Raw genomic sequence first — 21,597 nt, 5'->3', positions numbered from 1 at the left:
ACTAAGAAAATTCTTAAATAGAATATAAAAATAATAATAATAATTACAATTAAAATTCCTACCTATATTCTGCAGACCATTTATGTTTATCTTAATTCCTTTTTTCTTATTTTCCTTTTCTGTTCAGTGAAGTCTTCTCTTTTCATCATCCAGCAGTAGTCACTCATCATAGATTCATCCCATCTCCCTTGATAACATTGTTCCACCTGCAATATACCTTGTGGAACCTTTCTCCTTATTTGTCTAAATGAGAATGTAAAAAATGAATTTTCAATGATATTCGGCAGCTTAAATTTTTGCAGTTCAGTAAGAGTTCATTCATAAGCTGATCATGGTTTTCAGGTTTTTTGTTTCCAAGAAAACCAGTAACGACATCTTTGAATGATTTCCATGCTGCCCCAGTTCTTTAGGATTCAATTTGCTGTCAAATATGTTTTCACAAATTAATTTTCTTATTTGTGGCCCAGTGAATATTCCCTCTTTTAATTTGGCTTCACTTAATTATGAAAAATTCTCAGCTAAATATTTGAAGTCATCTCCAACTTTATCTAATGCTTTTACAAAATTCTTCATCAGGCCTAGTTTTATGTGTAGAGGTGGTAAAATAATATGATCTGCTTCAACAAAGGGAATATTGACAACATTTTCCTTTCCTGGGGTAAATGATTTCTTTTTGGCCAGTCTATAAACTGCATAGTGTTTATCTGACTATCCCACAAACACAAGAAACACATATATCTTCTAAAGCCACTCTGGAAACTGAGTAGAAGCCCTATCACTTTTAGGTCAAAAATGATTCACCATGAGTGTTCCATCATACTTAATAGCTTTTAAAATGTTTGACATCTGTTCATATGTTTCTTTTATTTCTACGGCATGTGCTACTGGTACACAAGGAAACTTATTCGAGTTATGCCTTTAAGCTTCTTTTTGATGAGTTTATAAATAAACGTTAATCATGAATAACATTTTTCAATGTCCATTTCCGATATTAGCCCACTAACATCATGGCAGAAACAAATTAAATAATCTCTTCAAGTATTTCAGTAAATTTTCATTTTGATTTTTATATACTGAAATTTTAGTATCCTTGTTTAATAATAAATTCCATTCTTTAAGAAGTGAACCTAGGAGTTCTGCAGTTGTTTTGACAAATGCAAGTCACGAATTAGGTTGCTCAGTTCTGCTTGTATGATGAGGTGAGGTTCAGTATTTGATTCTTCTGGAATGAAATTAATGTCTACTGAAGTTGAGGATTCATTGGTTGAGCCTTCTGGGGAATCAGAAATTTCATTCCAAGATATTATAGCGATCGAAATTGGTAAATCAATACCATGAAGTACTGGTCTCATATCTGAATGAACATTTGGGTATGCAATACTGCTTTTATTGTCTGAATTTAAACTGGTAACTTTGTTGCAAAAATAGCAGTCATAATGGTTAGTAGACGCCAAATCAGAGGTATGCCAAAAGGCAAATGCTCTTTTTTTCCTTTTACCCACTGGGTTAGTTTAATGTAGTACTTCATGTGGAGCCCAGGATTTATCTTGTTCTCCCAAGGGATAGTCAAAATAATGTTTGTAAGCAGTTTTCAGCAGATTCAATACTGGTTTTCGTTGACTTTTTGTGGTAAATTCTCCGCAAATGTAACAAAAAATATTTGGAGAATTTTTATAAGCCCAATTTTTATTTATTGTAAAATTTAAAATGTTTTAATGAATGAAAGTAAACTGAAATATTACAGAAAAACTACTTACTTAATTATAAAAATAATTAAGTTTTAATTTATAAATACTTAATTACTTAAAATGCTTCATAAAATTGTTTCACCACAGAGTGCAATAAAACAGAGCAAGAAACACAAACACAGGCGTGAGAGCGCACATACACACAACTTAACAAATCTTGATATTCAATAAAATAATACCCAAAATTATAATACAACCATGCTATTCCCATTACTCTAACAACTGATTTTACATGATAATATTACATTTTCACATATAAAAGTTATGCTAGATTTAAAAAAAAAATAAAGGAATACTGACTATGTTTATCAATGACAACAGAGGGGGATGAATCAAGATCTTCTTCTATTAACAGATCCAATGAGCTCCATTTAGCCAGAGATATCGAATCTTCTAAACAAAATTAAAATAACATAAAAACCATGCAATATAAACAAATTATTATAAATAAAAATACTATTATGTTGATTTAATTTTGCTATTTATCTTGATTATGACAATGAATAAAATTAATTAACTACAATAAATATACACATGATAATATGACAGTATAGAAATAATACTGTCATTATTGTATGAAAATTATAAAAAATAACATTTTATAAAGGGTAAATTTAACACACATACAAGCACCAGGAAAATTTAAATGGAAAAGAATAGCAAAATAAGGATCAAGACAAACATTTAATACATAATGTTTTACAAGCAATTGTAAAAAACATAAAGGGTTAGGAGAAACATTGAAACAAAAATTTTTTAATTGAAATTAAATATAATAATTTAAATTAAATGTATATCTTTAATGTAAAATTTTAAATCTGCTTAACAATATTTTAGAGAAGATATGCACCACTTCAATAATTTCATTACCTAACTAAAAAGAACTATGTTAAAGCTTACATGAAGGTATATACAAAATAATAAAAAATTATATTAATTGATTTGATTTACTTTATATATAAGTCCTATTTTCAAATCTTTAAAAGCTATTTTGTTTTAACTTTTTTTTTAATATGACTAAAAATCATGAAAATGAATAAATTTACATTTGTTTATATAAAGTTCATAATTAGTACAGTGCAATCCAACTAATTTGAAAACACTGTAAAAACCAAATTTGGCAGGTAAACTATGGATGATAAATTACTTTTGGTTTTAAACAGAAACAAAATTAAAGAGAAAGGAAAACAACAAAGAAAACAATTTATTTTTGTTCCAATAGCCCAATTAGTCCCACCACTAACTAACAAACTGAAGGGTTCTCAGGTTCTGACAATTAAGGATTATCAGAGTTACTTTACAAATTATCAGATTTAATAAACAGTGAAAACATTATTTTTTTTATTTTTACAATATGTGAATATTTTTAAGATATGAATTATTTAATATTTTTTTAATTGTGATAAATTCAGAAAAATTAATATTTAGTTGCTGTATAATGCTAACTATGAAAAAAGTAGTTGAACATTCCTTTTTACAAAGTTAGTTTGAATTTATACCAGATATAACTATAATTAGTGAACATAATTAAGTGAATGATTTTAAAATAAACAAAAGTAGAAAAAGGTAATGAAACTTAATAGAAAGGAAGACACTGAGAATGTTAAAGTAGAGAATACAAATCATTACAAGTTCCATATTTTTACCATATAAATTGCAAAGAATGGACAAAATAAAATTTAAAAAAATGACTGAAACAAGCCAGCTCATTTTTTATGAAGTAATTTCTGAAGTCTAATTATCAATAAAAACATCTCAAAAGTTTTTATTTTTTAACAACTGATTTAAATAGCATAGAGTACCACTTTCAGAAAAATTAGGAAAAATTATTTTTATACTCTTTTTTGTTTGTGCAATTACCAAACTCTTTAACTTTAAGCAATACAATTCAGAAAATACATAGTTAACAAATATATTAAACGCAGACTTTGATACTGTACAACAGTATTTCATCTCCAACTATTGAAGAAAAATTATTTTTTAATAATTTTAAAAGATTTAAAAATTTAGTTGTCTATAAAAACTGAAAAGATAATTAATAAGAAAACAAAAATTTTAATGTAGATTCTGATAATGTTTGTTTGGAGGGAGAATTAAGTATTTCTGATACTACTTAAAAACATTAGTGATCAAGGGTCAGTGATCACATGGAACAATAAATATTTTGCTTTAATAAATGTAAAAGCTTATAAGACACTAAGTGTAGTAAATCTTAATTGCTTTACACTTCATTAAGTAGTCTTTAAAAGTACAAGATGTAATACGATATGAATTTTAAGATTGTAATATTACGAAGAGTGGCTAAATGTAATGCACAATTGCTCATAACTCTCAAATGAAAAGAGATAGTCATATGAAAAAAATATGGCAAAAAGATACATTTTATTTGCTATAATAATTTACATTTACTTTTCCACTTCACCATACACAGCTTCCACACTTTCTCTACTTTCACACAACTCCTAACGGTGAAAAGATTTTCCCATTCTGTCGTGAAGAATGCTGATGGTCTTTCCTTGATCCACAACCTCACAGTTTCCTTCAGTTCAACATCCATGGTGAAGTGAGTAATTCTAAAATCCCTGTTCGTTGCAGAAAGAAGCAAAAATTGCAAGGTCCCAAATCTGGCTAGTATGGAGGGTTAGAATAGGTTCAAATCTCAATTTCACAAGAGGCTCGCTCAATAGCTGCACTTAATATGTGTGCCGAGCAAAAACAGACACACAAAACCATTGCAGAATAATCAGCTTGTGAATTATCCAAACTAGCTCTGTGAATTCCAAACTCAGAAAACAACACATACTAGATCATGGATACCGGTATTCTTTGATGGTTGGGTTTCAATTAACCACACATCTCAGGAATGGTTGACCTGAGACTGTGCAAGACTATACTTCATTTACATTTATACATATCATCCTCTGAAGTGATACCTTACAGTGGTTCCGGAGGCTAAATAAAAAAAAAAATAAAGAAAGAAAGACAACACACACTTACCCTGGTGTTTCATTATATCTATGTACTTCAAAAGTTTACAGCTGACCCAACTTCCAGATAGTTAGTCATGAACATGTGTTTGATATACCTAAAATCTGTCAAAAGAACTTTTTTTGCAGAGTTGTGTTTTGAATTTTTTTGATTGTGATAAACCATAGATTTGATATTCCATGTTTACCATTTTTCTTCTAGATTGTAATGATTTACCCAAGTTTCATCTTCCATCACAATATTGAAAAGAAAGTCATCACCCTTGTCAGAATAACACTTCAGAAGCTTTGTTATTTGTTCTTTTCTGCAAGTTTGTACCCATCACAAATTCTATGGTAGCCCAGTTGTGTAATAATGTGTCCTACTCATGCTTTCAACATACCTGCCTAATGGCAATGTATTCATTTTGATGTGACAGTCAACTTTAAACCAATTCATCTACTTACTTTTGCTATTTTTCATCAAACACAGAAAACTGGTTGACCATTGCAAGGTTCAACCTCAATATTTGTTTTACAGACTTCTAATGAACAAAATTTTATTGTCCACCTACTCAGAGTACTTCTACAGTTTGATTGCCATAAAAAACTTTTAGATGGCAATGAACGTCAATAGCATCCACTTTTTTCCCTGTTAAAATCACTGCACATTGTTTATTTTCACAGATATAGCAGGTGTACTCGACTAATGATGGCAAATGACAGAAAATGAGAGGGCATGAGTTTATGAGTTTTGGAATGTTATTAGTAGGGGGAATGAAACTAAATGACAGCAAATGTTGCTTTATGCAACATTTTGTTATATTCCACTGCGCATTTCATTTCAACTACCCCTCGTAATATAAATTTTGTATTACCAAAAACTAAAAAAGCTAGTTTACAGTAAACATAACTATATCTCGCTAAAGAGCTTTATTATAGTAAATTTTATATCTACAGTAGATACATGATCTATTTGAAATGGTCACATAAATTAATTATTTTTATTATAACTGTAAATTTGCTGAATAGATTTAACTTCCTCTACATTATAATCGTCATTAAGAATCAGAGTCTCACTGCAACACTGTGGATGTTATTATAACTATATCTTTAGATCATCCTATAAAAGAAATAAATATCCATACAGTACTCATAAAATAAGATTTTTGAAATCTGATGGGTATAAAAGTAGAATACTATAGTTTAACCAAAACCACATAGTTTATAAAACTGTTTTGTCGTAGAGAGTTTGGTGTTTTCCTGTTATATGCCACCAACTCTGGATTTTGGCTAATTATTTCCCACAGAACCACTAAATTTTATACACATGACCTATCGTGTTATAATTGACAAGAATAATACCATGCAGATACAGCATCACAGCAATTCCTAAATGAAAAAACCTACACTAAGATATACACAATTGAAATACTAGCTGGCTGTGCTTTCATGACACACTATACCTGATGTAACCACTTGTACTTTCAAAATCCGCTGCTGACAACATAAATTTTATATCTATTATTATTTTGGGCAGCTTTGTCCTCTACTGAACTCACCCATTAATTAAATTCAACATGACAATAACCTAAAGTACACTAACTAACTAAATAATGACAAAAACAACATTCTTAAGCTAATTCAGAGGCCTGAAGTTCCCATCACACAAGATATGTTAAAATATGTTGATGCCGCTATTTTTCTGTTGCCAAATAAACTCGCATAAACAGGAATCCAATAATTAACAAACTATCCCGCATTACCTTTTATTTCTATGTTTTGCAAATATTTTCACAAGTTTTCCATACTCTGAGTACATAGCACGAGTACCCATCCATAATCAACAGAATTTAATGAATGGTTTATTTAAGCTGATTGTATCCCTCAGCACCCAGTCTCTTGTATGCTTACCATTAATCCAAAATATAGTAGTCCTTGGATTAAAAAACCTCTTTATTATATGCACAAGAGTTGCATCACTCCTTACTGAAACAGACACAAGAAAGCATTCTTTTGTGTTTCTAGAAATACCCCCGAAAACCCCATTGCTGATCAACCCGCCTCCCTCACTCATATTTCCATCTGACAAATAAACTATCAATAACTTCCATGACATCATCTACACGCAGTAACTGTTGGATTTTGCAACAAGGTGCTGGCACGTACGATCCCTGAAATAATTGTTGAAACTCACAATTATATTCTTATTAATTTCTTAATTCCCTTTTGAAAAAAGAAATCTATGTACATTCTTAAGACTAACAATAAATAAAATGGGCAAAGTTCGGAAACAACAACTTGGAATTCACAAGTCAAGTCTGAACTCACACATATTTTTCACACTGACAGGTTCATTTCTTACAAATCCTTTCATAAGCACTCAAATTCAATCTCATTTCATGATTAGAATCACTAAAACAGATATTATGAATAACATCGTACCACCTACAAAAAACCTGGCAGTCACAAGACAAATAAAATTCATAATTCAACTAGACCAACAAGCATAGAATAAATGACAAGAATAGACCGAATGACCTGATAAATTTTAATAAAAAACTCTAAACAGAAATAAGAAACTTATAACAAAGCAAACCTATATTACCATAAAACAGAACCAAAGATAACAAAGCAATAAATAAAATTACCATAATACAATTCTGTATTACATAAAATTGAACAAAAATAACATAGACCATGTAAAGAACAAGAAAAAATAAATTAATTGAATGGGAAAAAGGAGTAGGTGGCATTAAAAAGGAAAGTACCAAGAGCTCTGCAATTTTAATATTCTAAACTAAATTATATGAAAAAACTATGTTCAACATTTTTCTGAAAATGTTAAAAACAGACAAATTAACCTATCCTAATCTGTCCAGTTCTATGTCTATGGGTGAAAAACTTTCCCGACTAGATCAGCCTCACATTCTGGGCTAACATGTTTTGCTGTATTTAGGAACTATAACTAAACTGATAGAAGACATAAATGTGATGCAAACTCAGAGTCAAAGGTTCATCAGAAGTGATCAACATCAGACAGTGAAAAAGTAAGGTCTTGATAAACATCCCCCCTCATCAACTGGGTCTGGAAGTAGAAGAAGAGTTTTAGAATTTTTTTTTTAGACTTTACCCAAGGTATTTATGCCAAATTAAAGTGTGCTCTTTGTAAGCCCAATTAAAAACCACAGATGGGTTTGAGTTAGTGCCTAAACAAAAACTCTGGGTCAGTGTAAAAGAAAACTGTTTTTTTTAACAAATGAATCATTTTTCTCACCACCTTGTACAACTGGATTTTCCATTATCCAATGTACAACTGCTGGAGGTTGAGAGAATAAGTAAAGCCTAGAAGCAGTATCATAACTCAAGAGCTGAACAAACAAAACTTACTAGTCACCAGAGTACCATTAAAGAATGCACTTCTCATTTCACTCAATAACTTACCATAAGATGATAAAAATTTCAATCTAGAAAACTGCAGTGTAATAAACAAAATTTAAATGCAAAGAATTTCTTGAATAAACATCACATATTAGCATCAGTTGAATCATTACCCTGGAACAATCTACCAAAAATGTAAGGTTGTTTCTGATTACACCACATGAGTAACATTTCCATTCTTTTCCCTCTTTGATAAGGACTGTGAATAGATGAAATATCGAGACTATATTGTTACATCATCTTTGACACGTGAACAACAAATGTACTGACTGGAACTGTGACGTCAGTGGAGAGTCCAATGTAAGTTATTATACTAAACTACCTCTACCAGACACTTCCCATTGCATGTACCTACATGCAATGGGAAGTGCCTGGTATATCTATTACTATATCTATAGCAATGAAAAATCAAGAGCAACCACTATTATCATGAGTGCTCCTAAGTCTCTAGAATCACACAAATTTTCAAACTCTGGAGAAGTTACTCTGCTGTCTCACATTTGTGATGAACATTTTCAAGCTATGTAAATAAGCTCAAACTAAACAGTTGGGTCTTTAAGACTGAATCTGCTGCTTTATAATAATTTTTGCTGGTCATTTTAAATTAACTGTAAATTTTTAGGCCAAAGTTTATATAAGCAGGACTTTAGTATAGCTGAGAATACCATAAGTAATGGAATAAGAAAAATCAAACATTATTTTGACCCACCTAAAATTTAAAACACTGATACTTTGAAGAAGTTTTATTTAAGAACTGAAGATAGGCTTTTGAATTTTTTAAAGCTAAGGAAGGGCAATGATAGAACACATAAATTAAGATTAAACACTATGGAAAAATTAAAATGAGTTTAAAATACAAAGAGAGAACATGAAAAATGGCATCATAAGAAACTGATGACATGAATAGCCGAGTATTAATCATATTCATACAAAAATACATCAAATTTATAATATTCCTATGAACTAAAAAAATGCTATGAAAGTGCAAATTATAATTTTGCTTGTAAATTATTTTAATTAAAATAAATAAAGCAAATAAAATGATAATAAACTGCTTAAAATTTATAACAAAAAGAAAATCAACTATTTAAAAATACACAGAATAATTAATTTTAAAATTTAGAATATAAAACAGCAAAGTTTACATATGATGAAGAACTGACTGAAAAATTTTATGAATTAATCTAAGATATAGTAAAAACATTGAAGGAACGACATTCACAGCTGAAAAACACAATAAAAAATTTTAATATTTTCTTGAAAATTGCTCACCAATCTTCTGAGGTATGATTAATAAAATAATTTATAATCAAAGTTATGCAGAAAAATGTAAATGATAGCAATTATAACATTTATTGCCATTAAGATAATAAATAATTTCCTGTACAGAATCATAGACATTGAGTGAGGACTTCGCTTGACAATATAAATGGTTTAAAATAAAAAGCCAGATAAAGTAAGAATAAACTCTAGAAAAAACACTGCTTGATGTTATGGAGAGAATAAACAGAAAGATAAAAGAAATGGTGGAAGGAAAGGATAACTGGATAATTTTTGTAAATGATCCGGTAAATAATGGCAAGTTCTGTATGCAAATCTTAAGCTTCAAAAACATCATGAATTATAACACTGATAGACAAAAAAAAGGTTTTTTAATTTTTCTCTAAGTGTGATACCATTTCTTGAATTGCTTATTTGCATACACTACAGATCTGTAAATACAATTTTTCTATCACCCTTAGTTTTAAATAAATTATGCTTCAAAACAATTTAAGGGAAAATATAGTTAAAATCTGTAAAATTTATAATTTTGCATGGCCATACCTGTGTTAAAATGATTTCACTGATGCTTTTCTTTTATAAATAGACTTAGGCACATCCCGAATTAATGTCCAACAGTAATCAGCTACCATGTTAGTATTCCATTTCCCTTTATAGCAGCTTTTCATCACCAAAATGTCTTGGTGGAAATGTTCACAATGTTCGTCACTTGTGTCTCTGAGGTTGTCCAAGAAAAAATCCAGATGTGAGTGGAGAAGATGTATTTTCAAATACATATTACACCCCATAGCTTTGTATGAAGAAAGAACTTTATTAACAATATTGTGGTAATTGTTGGATTTTTGTTTGCCAAGAAAAGTTTTGCAAACATTTAAATGAAGCCCAAGCTGCACTTTCTACATTATTTAACATTGAGTTAAATACATCATCTTTGACCAACAAAACTTCCTTCTTTAATTTTTCCTTCACTTTCATTCAGAAATTTCTGCCTGCTGTACAAAAATCTGTGATTATCATCCTTATACATCGCTTTTACAAAATTTTTCATAAGTCCTAGCTTGATATGGAGAGGGGGTAAAATGAATAATATTTTTCCCATTTGAAGTTAAGTTGTCTCGTTTCTTCCACTCTTTGGTAACATAATGTTTATCCCTAACTTGGCTGTCCCATTCACAAAGAAAACACATGTAGTTAGTATAGCCTAACGGCATGCCTAACAAAATAGTTATAACTTTCAAATCATCACATATGTTCCAGCTATGTTTTTTATAATTTATTTTTTCAAGAATGTCTTTCATCAAATCGTATGTCTCTTTCAAATTAATACCATAAGCGATTGGTATCGAAGGATATTTGTTACTATTGTGTAGTAGAATCACTTTAAACTACACTTGGATGAATCTATGAAAAGGCGCCAGTCCTCAGGTTTATAAACTTGTCCAAGTGCAACATAAGCTCATCAATATTCGTGCAATAAACCAAATTATTTTCATCAATACAATACTGAGAAGGTTCTTTTTGTCAGCTTCAAAAGCCTAAAATCTTTTTATTTCTTTGAAGTAAATTACAGTCTTGATCCTAAAACAGTTCAGCTTGATTTTTTGATAAATTTAAATCCCTAACCAGGTCATTTAATTCATCTTGTGATATAAGATGTGGCTTATTGGAGAATAATTCAAAACCAAAATCATTGTTGTCTTCATCGCTGCTTTCGAAACATACTTTCATTCACATGTGGCTCAGGAACTGGAATAATTTCACTGTGAGGTACAGGCCTGATTGCAGATTGCAATGAAGGATATTTTACAGTACGTTTAGGTTTATTATAAATTCCAGACACACTTGTTAAACAAACGTAACAATCGGTTACATGTTCCTTTGGTTCATGCCAAACCATAGGTACACCAAATGGCAAGGCCTTCTGTGTACCTTCCATCCTCTTAAATATACAGAACAATCAGTACACACCACATGAGCAGCCCCCATCTTATCCTGATCACCTATTTTACACTGAAAGTACAAATGATATGCTCTTTTAATTAAAGGTTAATGTTTTTCTATTTGATTTACTGTAAACTCACTACATACATAACAAAAGGCATCCACATCATTTACATAATTTTGAGGCATTATGACACTGTTAACAAACTTATAACACATAACTATGATATGATTTAATTCTTTGTCTAGTACTGTTTATTTACAGCTTATAAATTATGTTAACAAAGTTAAACAATAAAAATGAGCCAACAAAATACAATATAGGAGCTTAAATTGCTAACTATACATTGAAAAATAAAAAAATCATTTAATTAAAATGGAAAAATTTTTCAAAAATGGTCGTTTTCAGCATCAAAAAACAGATTAAAATCATCAGTGTAATTAGTTCTCATGGATTTACAAATAAAAAAACTTTTTTCTATAATTGTAAAAATTCCAATGTGTAATTACATATAATTTACATGTATAAGTGGAAACATTCCCCTTGGTTATAGTAAAAAAAAAAATAATAATTGAAAAAGTAAAAGGGTGTGCCAGTTCAGCTTTATATCAATGAGAGTTGGAAAAATATGGCTTACCCAAACTGCCAAAAATTATTTTTTATTAATAATATACCAAGAAAAAACTAAGTGATTACTCCTTTACAGTTAGATTGGTTTCTCTTAAAAAAAGTAACCATCTGCTTCATTGATACATTGGTCCCAACATTATTTAATATTCAAAAACACTGCTTTCCTCTTTGGCAATGTGCTCTACCATGTTAAATTTTTTCCCTTGGGTTTATTTCATTTTGGATGGCAAAAAGAAGCAGCAAGCTAGGTCAGGTGAGTAAGTGAGGGGACTGATAGTAGTGTTTGTTCCCCCGACAGATATTAATGTAATCTTTTTTGTTTGATTAACAAATCAGGAAAACCTTATGCTTCAACCTGGCACATTTTAAGTTCTCCTAAAAAGGTTCATAGCAAGTCCTGCATGAAAACTTAGAAACTTCATAAACATCATGAATTCTTGGCAGACAGTATTCAGGAATTTACAAAACTTTCTGCTTATGTATTATGCCTGCAAATATTTCAATATCAGTTTTAATTTCTAAAATGTACTTCAAAGTACATTTGGCTGCAAATTTACATGTTAGATAAATTATAAGTATTTCTATCCAATGAGGATAACATCATATATAAAAATAAAATAAAACACGTGAAATGTATAAACATAAAAACACAAAAGTTTTCAAAAAATTTTGCCCAGAATGATTAAGACTAATTATTTGCATATACTGAAAACTAATTTGTTGATTAATTATTTCATATATGTATGTCCAAGAAAATGACAAAATCCATTACAATAAAACTCATTGGTTCTCATGCTAATGATCTTCTAACTGTTACAGGTAATGAGTATTTATGTAAACTTATAATTCCTGTAAAATGTGTTACCCTTTTAGACAGTTTTTATTTTTTGTTTAAATTCTATTTTCTAGATTTTATAAGATGCAATGTCATATTAAAAAAAAAATATCACTGTCAGTTCTGTTATATTATTATCAATATAAATTACAAGTACGAAGTCAGTTTTCTGAACCTTACTGTCACTTTTATTTTCATAATTATTATTTTTAATTTTGCATTTTATTTCTTTAACATTTTAGATTACAAATTTATTGTACCCATTAATTTTATTTATTGATTTATTATAGAATTTTTTTTAACTTTCTTTAGGATTTCAGTTACAAAACAATATTAATAAAAAGATAAATAATACTTGATTCTAACAATTCTGCAGCTGATGGGATGGTGAGCCATGTGGTATTAAATCCAGGTTGGTTTCTGGAAAATATCAGTTTTTATAGAATTTTTTTGTAGGAAATGAGCAAGTATGAGGTGTAAGGATTTTATTGTTTCTTTTTTTCAATTTTAATTTGAATCTAATCTTTTTATGGCAGCAATTCAAATATTTTTAGAACAAGTATATCTGTATTTTAACTTTAGAAAATTAATTATATCCTCTAATATACATACAGATGGCTGAATGGAAATTAGGCCACACAAAAAACTGGAAACTAATTGGATGTCCGAGATGAAGGAAGACGCTGGTGAGGGAAGAGACTGACTGAAAGTAATAGAACAGGTAGAATAGAAACACATAGGAATGGGAAGGTGCAAATGTAGGCTGTTTGTAAAACAACAAACCAACAACCAATCAACACAAAAATTAGAAAATTTTCATTTTAGTTCTGTTTAACAAAAATATGCTTTGCATTTAGGAAAATTTGTTTAAGACAAATAAGCCAACAGCCCTATGCGACTCTGATTGTGGTTCATTGTTTATGGTCATGGAAAGCAAATAAGAACTGAAATAAATTTATCAGTCAGTTCTTTTTTCTTTTTCTTACACATATATAGAAATATAAGTGCACTACTACTGATACCAAAATGCATAATAACTAAATTTAATCAATATTAAACAATATAACTAAAAATTAATAATAAAAAAATACAAACATATTTTAGACAAATCATGCAATATAAAATGTTATTAAAAAAAAAAAGTAAAAGTGGTTTTTACAAGCTATGACTAATAACTAATAACAGTGTACTTGAAAAAAAATCTAGAAATACATTCTATAAATATTAGGCTAATATATAAACTATTAAAAACTTATAATAAGAAAATCTGAAAAATAATTAAAGGGCAGGAGTCAAAAGTCTAACAAATTAACACATACCCTTAATGACAGGTATAACGAACCCTGGCCGAGACACCAGGGAGAAAGACAGAAGCAAATACAGACAAAGAAAAAGAAAGTACATAATCAAAAAATGAGTGAAATTAAATAATAAAATAAAATATAATGTATGAATTACTTTTCTATATCATTTTAGCCTCATTTCTCAATGTATAAATTTATGAACATCTAGTTTCCATTAATTACTTATATTTAATATAAGTGTGTATTCTGATATATAAAATAGGACTAAAAAAAATTAAAGATTTATTATTAACAAAAGAAGTTTGCATTTCATTGAATTTTTCATATACTTTTTCAAAACAGTGGCTATAAGTCATACTCCTACTTATTTCAATATAGCAAGTTTTGTTTTTCTTTTCAAATATTCTTAGTATTCATAAATTTTTGTTATATAAAACTATTACAAAGAAATCTTTTATTTTCTGTGAAGAATTAATTATTGAAGAAATAAAATAAAAATATAGATTCTTAATCAAAATCAAATACTATACTATAATTTAAATGTCATGTTCACATTAACGCTTATTATGATTTGATACTTTAAACTAATAAAAATGAATTCTCTAGATACATTCATTTTTGCTTAGAAAAGAACACATTATACAATTTTGAGGAATTTTCAACAAAAATGGTCAGCCACATAATTTTTTTAGTGTTTGTAAACATGAATCGCATAGACTGATTTAATTTAAAAAATGATTTAGTAATTATTTTTTGGATGAGTGAAGCAAGTCCTTACACTATGTCCATTAACCACATTTTGTCAACTGGAAAAAAAGCCCTGAATTCAAGCTGAAATTTGGCTTGCTGACTTTAAATCTAATTTAGATTTGCAGAAACGTAATGAACGTGTAATTACATCATTAGAAATGAATTTTATATTGTTGGGAAAGGATAACAGGATGAACTTCATTTAGATAATTGACCTGCCCCATCTTGTAGTACTTTAAATGAGCATCACTAGATTGTGGGCAACACTGGCCAGCTCAAATGTGATACAAAATAATTTAAATTCATCCTATACATAATAAAAAAATTAAATAACACGTTCTATTTTACTGTAAAATACCTACCTATATATTTTAAAGATGTTTTACTTTACATCAGCAAAATTAATAAATGAGTAAAAAATATGTTTATCATCAAAGAAATTAACAATTTCTGTTTGTAATATATTTTACAAAATGTAAGTTATACTGATAGGTATTCCTACCTAAAAAACATAAGTAAGATAACAGAAAATTTTTGGGACTTGACAACTGAGAGAATCTATTCAAAGAAGTTATGCAACCGTTACTAAAAAAAAGTTATTTTTTCTTAAACAATAGTAATATCCAACTTTTTCAAACCAGAAAACAGAACAGAGTTTTATAAAATTCAACACAGCACTTCACCTTACAAAAATGAAAGGGCCTTATGTTTCTGTTGGCATTTTTAATAAATTACTGACCATTTAAATGATTTTACCACCGATCTATTTAAAATGCAAAAATATTTCGTACAGAAATGATATTACTTAAGTCAATGAGTTTTTAAATAATATTAATTAAAAAGAAAAACAAATTTTATGCATTTTTTAATTTTAATAAGTACATAAACACACGCTCAAATTTTCTTCAACACTGTTAGTTTATTTGTATTTATTTTATTAATTTAATACCTTCATATATTTAATTTACTATAATTTAATGTTTTTTATTCTCAATTATAAATATAAACCTTAACGATTTCTATTTTTTTACTACGTAACTGTATTTTGTGGTACTTCTTGATCAACATTAACCATGTTTCTTTTAATCCATGGAATATAGCTTACCCACCTGGTCCTGATGTGATCAGGAACACATTTTATTCTACATTGACTAGAATAAAATATTTCTTCAATTACTGAACAAAAGTGATTTACCAATAAACTAGGAATCGACACTAAGAGTGGTATAAATCAGGATGGAAAAGGAATCCAAAAATTTACTTACAATTGTTTAAAGTTTGGCTACTTGGGGCATCTATACTTTTATGTTTGATTACAGACTAATGTGAACCAGGAAGCATTTTTTTAATAATCTAACAAATTAAATAATAGTTGTTTTCAAATGAGGTAATATTTAATATCACTGATTTATAAATGACAATGACTGTTTTGCCTGTCTCTTAAAGTCTTATGAGGTTGTTTTGCGATCAGCATACCCAGATCAAAGAAAGTTCTTAAGGAACAAACAAAAAAAATTGGCTATTTTTTATGTTACTTATAAGGCTTATTATCAATGACTATTTAAAAAACATAATATTACTTTAACATCTCTGTATATTTCCATATTAATCATTTTTGTCTTTAACAACAACGACGGTAATAATGCAATATAACAAAAAATAAAATTATATGAATTTGTGTTCTGTGAGAAGGTGAATTATGTGTGACAATTTAGAATGTTCTGGTTGAAGATAACCAATGATGAAATTACAAAAAAAATTAGGTTTTAATGAAAAATCAAATTGAATTTACTTAAAAAAAAATGTTTAAATTACACCATTTTTTCAATCACTATTGAAATTATCTTCAATACACTATAGCACACTGTATCATCGACTGATTTTTAGTGTTAAAACTTTTGGTAAGGAAAATGCATCAAACACAGGAATTGGTTTAAAAGTGTAACAAATTGAGTTGGCCTGTTTATTTAGATTGGTATTGTGCATTTTCAGTGTTTATATATTTCTACAAGTTAAAACATGTAAGATGTGTTTTCTGTGTGCATATAGAATAATTAGGTTTTTGTAAATTCAGTATTTTTATGATCTGCTTCTATGAGAAAGTTAAATGTTGATTCTATGTTGCTATAGAATGGTTTTGTGTTTACTGTATCACTACTTGAATTCATATCCCACTTTCTATTATAAGAATTTCTGCATTCAGGGCTGTTCAGTTTATACACTACAATGCCACTATGTTTTCAGAAAATGTTTATGTTTTCATTATTTTTATCATTTAAAAACTATAATGTAACCAGATTTTTTAAATATGCGAGTTATTTCAAAATTATTGTTCATGAGTATAGTTGATGTATTTTATTTTCTGTTTATTCTGTTAAGAATGAGTCAATGAAAATGTTATTATGCTCATTTACACCCACTAATTACTTTCTACTGTTAAGTAATATTTATACTGTTGTTGGGTATTAATAATATTTATAAATTTCTACATGTTAAAATGTATAAAGATGAGTTCCTTTTCTGTGTACATGGATTATTATGAAGCAAATAAATGATAAATACACAGCATTATAATGATATGAAGAGTCATCAGCAAAACAGCCAAACCATTTAACTCAAGGTGTGATTACCCATTATCCTGTTCTCAAGTAAATAATCTTAATGTAAAAATCTCTTAACTACTTTATATAACCCAAATTTTAATAATTTTGACTTTATAGTAGTTTATAATACAAAACGAAGTTTGCAGAATGTTAATTACCCTTCTGAAAACATAAAAATGATCCTGATGCAAAACTTGAAATACATTTTTTCGTCAAACTAAACTTACCTTACCAAATACTCTACTCAAATAGTGAAACTGACGCATACTTTTATTTTAAGTCAAGTTTATTTCAAATTCTAAATGAATACAAAATTTCAAGTTACTTCTAAAATGCAAATAACAGAGACTGAACTGAAAAATTTTTATGGAAGTACAGATAATGATGTTTACAAAATTCAGATCTCTTCATTTGTATTAAGTTTCAAGTGATAAAAATTTATTTTCTGTTGCTTTTCATTATGTAAAAACATATATTAAAAACAAATTAAAATATACTGAATATTATATATCCAGTATTTATTTTATTAACGAGGTTGTAAATGATATAGATTAATAGAAATTAAGAAAAAATAACAGCTTATCCAACATCTACATAAAAAAATTAAATGTTAACTAATAACTTTAAAAGAATTACATTTTTAGATTCCCATATCATTCACTTATAAAATTACAATATTATTTAACATTAAAAATAAATGATACTGTACTTTATATCATTAGAAATAAAATTTAAAAAAAATTTATCATGCAGCACAAACTTAGAAAAATTACATTGCTACTAATAGATTTAATTAGAAGGTTATAGATACTACAAGAATATCTGTGATTTATATAAATAAAAATAAACAAAGCATTTTAAGAATACAATATAATCTAAACTGGTCAAAATTAACACACTACTAATATTTTTTTTTGAATATTTGGAATAAACGAGTATTTACACTATTTAAAACATTTCATTTATTTATTTTTTAATATAATTTACAAAAAAAGAAGAAAATTAGAGAAACAAAATTGTTTCAATATTTTCATTACCTTTGTGATTGTGTTGATGTTGAAAATTAACCTACTTATTTGTTTTAGGAATTTCCAAAAACCAGCTTAAATGGTTAATTTTTTATATATTTACTTATAAAAAACTTGCATAACAGTTAGTGAAATGATTTTTATTATATCATCATATTAAGTATATAACAAACTCAAACATATGTTAAAAATTCTTTCAGTTATTTTGAGTATAAATTTCTACTCTATACAATAACTGCAAAACTTTTACATCCTCTTATAAATAGGATTTGGTAGAAAATCATGTACTCTTATTTAATCCTGACTCCCTTTGTTCAGTGCTCAATCAGGTGCAACTACATATTTAACTTTACAGTCGTTTATATACCTCAGTAAATGGAATTTTTTTTTTAAAGCTACAACTTTGATTTATGTTAATCCACCATCATAGATTGTTAAAGTGATTAATTTATATGAAGTGCTACACAATAATTTTTTTAAAATTAAAATCTCCCACTCAAAAGGAGTATATGATCCAGAACTCTACCACTACATGATACCTAAGACTAAGAAAGTGAGTAAGAAAGAATTGACAAAGAAATAATTAATAATCACTAATGATTACTATGGAAAGTTGTGTTTTTTTACATTGTGTTTATTTTATTTATTTATGTATACCAGGTTATAGAGTAACAGCACAGTGACATGATGTCAACAGTACTCTACAAAGATGCCAAGGCATCGTTTATGTTTGTGATATTTTGATATCATTGATAAGACTGAAGGAACAGAATCCATGTTCAATGTTTTCAACACAGGAAGACCAGCAGATAGACACTTAATGAGCATTTAGTAATCAAGTTAAAGTTAGACTTAAACCTACAAATAGTTTAAGTGTTTCAAAAACAATAGAACATATGTAGAGGATAATGGGCACTATTTCTTCACTTCAACTACTATCACTAATGAAGCTATTTCCAAAATTTAGGAAGCTCATTGGTAAACAATTCATAATGTTTGTGATGCATTTGGTTTTTTCACATAAGTCTTGCTAGTGAGTTTATTCAGAATAATGCAGAATGTAGAATAATTTATGTTCTGTCTGCTAACAATTGAACAAAAAGAGCATTGCGTTTGGGTATGCAGGAAAATGTTCAGATGGTCATGACTATCCTCTCTAGGAACTATTATTCTCCCAATCCATCCCCTGACAACTTTGTTTTTTTTCACAAACAAAGAATGAAGCTCTAGTGAAAAAAATTTGAAATGATAGATTTCAAGACTCATCACAAGATGTGGTAAAGAGACCGATGGTTAACAAGTTTTAAAAGTGCTTTTGAGCAATAAAATTGGGCAGATTTAATATCAAAGCAGCAGGAAAATGTTTTGAAATTAATGAAATCAATTACACTTTTCTGTAAGAGTAAATTAATAAATATGTCGGCAAAATAAACAAATGTTGGGTTTTCTTGAGTAACAGCTCGTCGTGGAAAAGGTTATTTGTAATAAATAGGGAATATTTTTTTGCTGTAGCCTATCAAATAAATAGCTTGTTTTTAAAGGTATTAAACAAACTTGTAGCTAACAGCTTCATAATACACACGTGAGATAGAATAAAAAAAAGTAAAAATAGTGAAATTAAAAAATACTGTTAAACCTCAGATCCTATAATACAAATTCAGGTATTTTAACAACTCATTTAAAAGATTAATATGAGGGGTCAATTTTAACCAGTAATTGAATTAAGTAATCAGAAATATCAAGCTTTAATTAAAATTATTATTAATTATAATAATTAGTTATTAACTCCTCCTGTTTACTATAATGTTTAAGTTGACAAAAGCCCACATAGCAATGCTGCTGGTACTTATGCTATGGCACTATATTAAGATATTTTACTCTTCATTACAGCAGGATTTAAGCACTGCACTATGACAAAGATATTTTTATACAAATTTCACACATAGTGGTAAATATTTCATACAAACTTTTCCATTTATATGTATTTAAATTATTTTTAAACTCTAAGGTAAACTGAATCTGCCAGTTTCAATACAGTTATTCTGTTTAAACTAACTACTGTTAGATATAGAGTTGAAGTATTTTAAAATTAGCAAATAAGATTCTTCAAGATATCTTAATTACTTTTACTTGGTTTATTTCTAAATATTTTTATTTCCAAGTCTGTGATTTATAATATGTGTTGATAAAACAATTTCTTTAAAAAATGGTAATCGTCCTGCTGTTTATTACATCTAATTTTTTTTCTTTTAGTAGTTCTGGGTTTGTCTTTAAAGCTAGATAAATATCAAAACTTTAGTCAGACAGTTGGTATAAAAATTGCTGATAATTACAACATAAGAATTATAAATAATAATGGTAGCTGCTTTTTAAATTCAATATTCAAAGTATCTGCCAAAAGATTTTGTAAACAAATTCTTAGGTATACAATTATACTTGATTTCACTTAATAAGAATATTCCTACAAACTGTAAAACCAAAAGATGAAGTATGATCTTAGATATTTACAACTCATTAATGGAGATTCATAAAGATTATGTTTTTGACTAGTTTTGAAGCTAATTCATTTCTGTGTTTATACTGTATAATTATAATTAAAATTTATTTGGTATCTTTACAGCAATGAACTTAATTAAGTTTACTTCAAAAGTAAGTTTACTTCAAAATTCTTTTGAGTCATCACTCAGGTGTTACTCTCCATTTGAATAGTGGATGTTCGTTAGTGGATGTTATTCTCCACTTCCTTTCTGTTTTGTGCTAATCTTTTAACCTTAACATATTTACTACATCCAACACATCCTAAATTATCTGTTGTTTTTTTTATATTTGGGCTTTGTCTTCCTCAACAGTTTTTTACCCTCCACTAATCCCTTACAAAAATTTTATTAAACCTGGATATTTAACTCAATACCTAGATTATATCTTTATAAGACTGCCAAAAATTTCTCTCCACACCTGTTCATCTTAACTTTATGAATCCACCTAATTTTCAACATTCTCTTATAAACTAGATTTCAAAGGCATCTATTTTTTTCTTTCTGTTTTTCCTATTAACAATGTTTCACAAAA

The 21,597-nt window shown here is 28.1% G+C and overlaps 1 protein-coding gene across 2 annotated transcripts in view; it reads right to left on the bottom strand.

Moving 5' to 3' along the window:
* rdgB (retinal degeneration B) overlaps positions 1 to 21,597 on the bottom strand; it is a 256,093-nt gene that overhangs the window by 64,094 nt on the left and 170,402 nt on the right. For both annotated transcript variants that reach the window (XM_075364651.1, XM_075364652.1), the window contains one exon: positions 2,049 to 2,141. In XM_075364651.1, coding sequence (XP_075220766.1) covers positions 2,049 to 2,141 — 93 coding nt within the window. The remainder of the gene's footprint in view (positions 1 to 2,048; positions 2,142 to 21,597) is intronic.

The sequence above is a fragment of the Lycorma delicatula genome, chromosome 4 (assembly GCF_047948215.1).
Source record: "Lycorma delicatula isolate Av1 chromosome 4, ASM4794821v1, whole genome shotgun sequence".
NCBI classification, from domain to species: Eukaryota; Metazoa; Arthropoda; class Insecta; order Hemiptera; family Fulgoridae; genus Lycorma; species Lycorma delicatula.
Note: the sequence above shows the minus strand (reverse complement) of the source record. Positions and strands in the feature narration are given on the sequence as shown.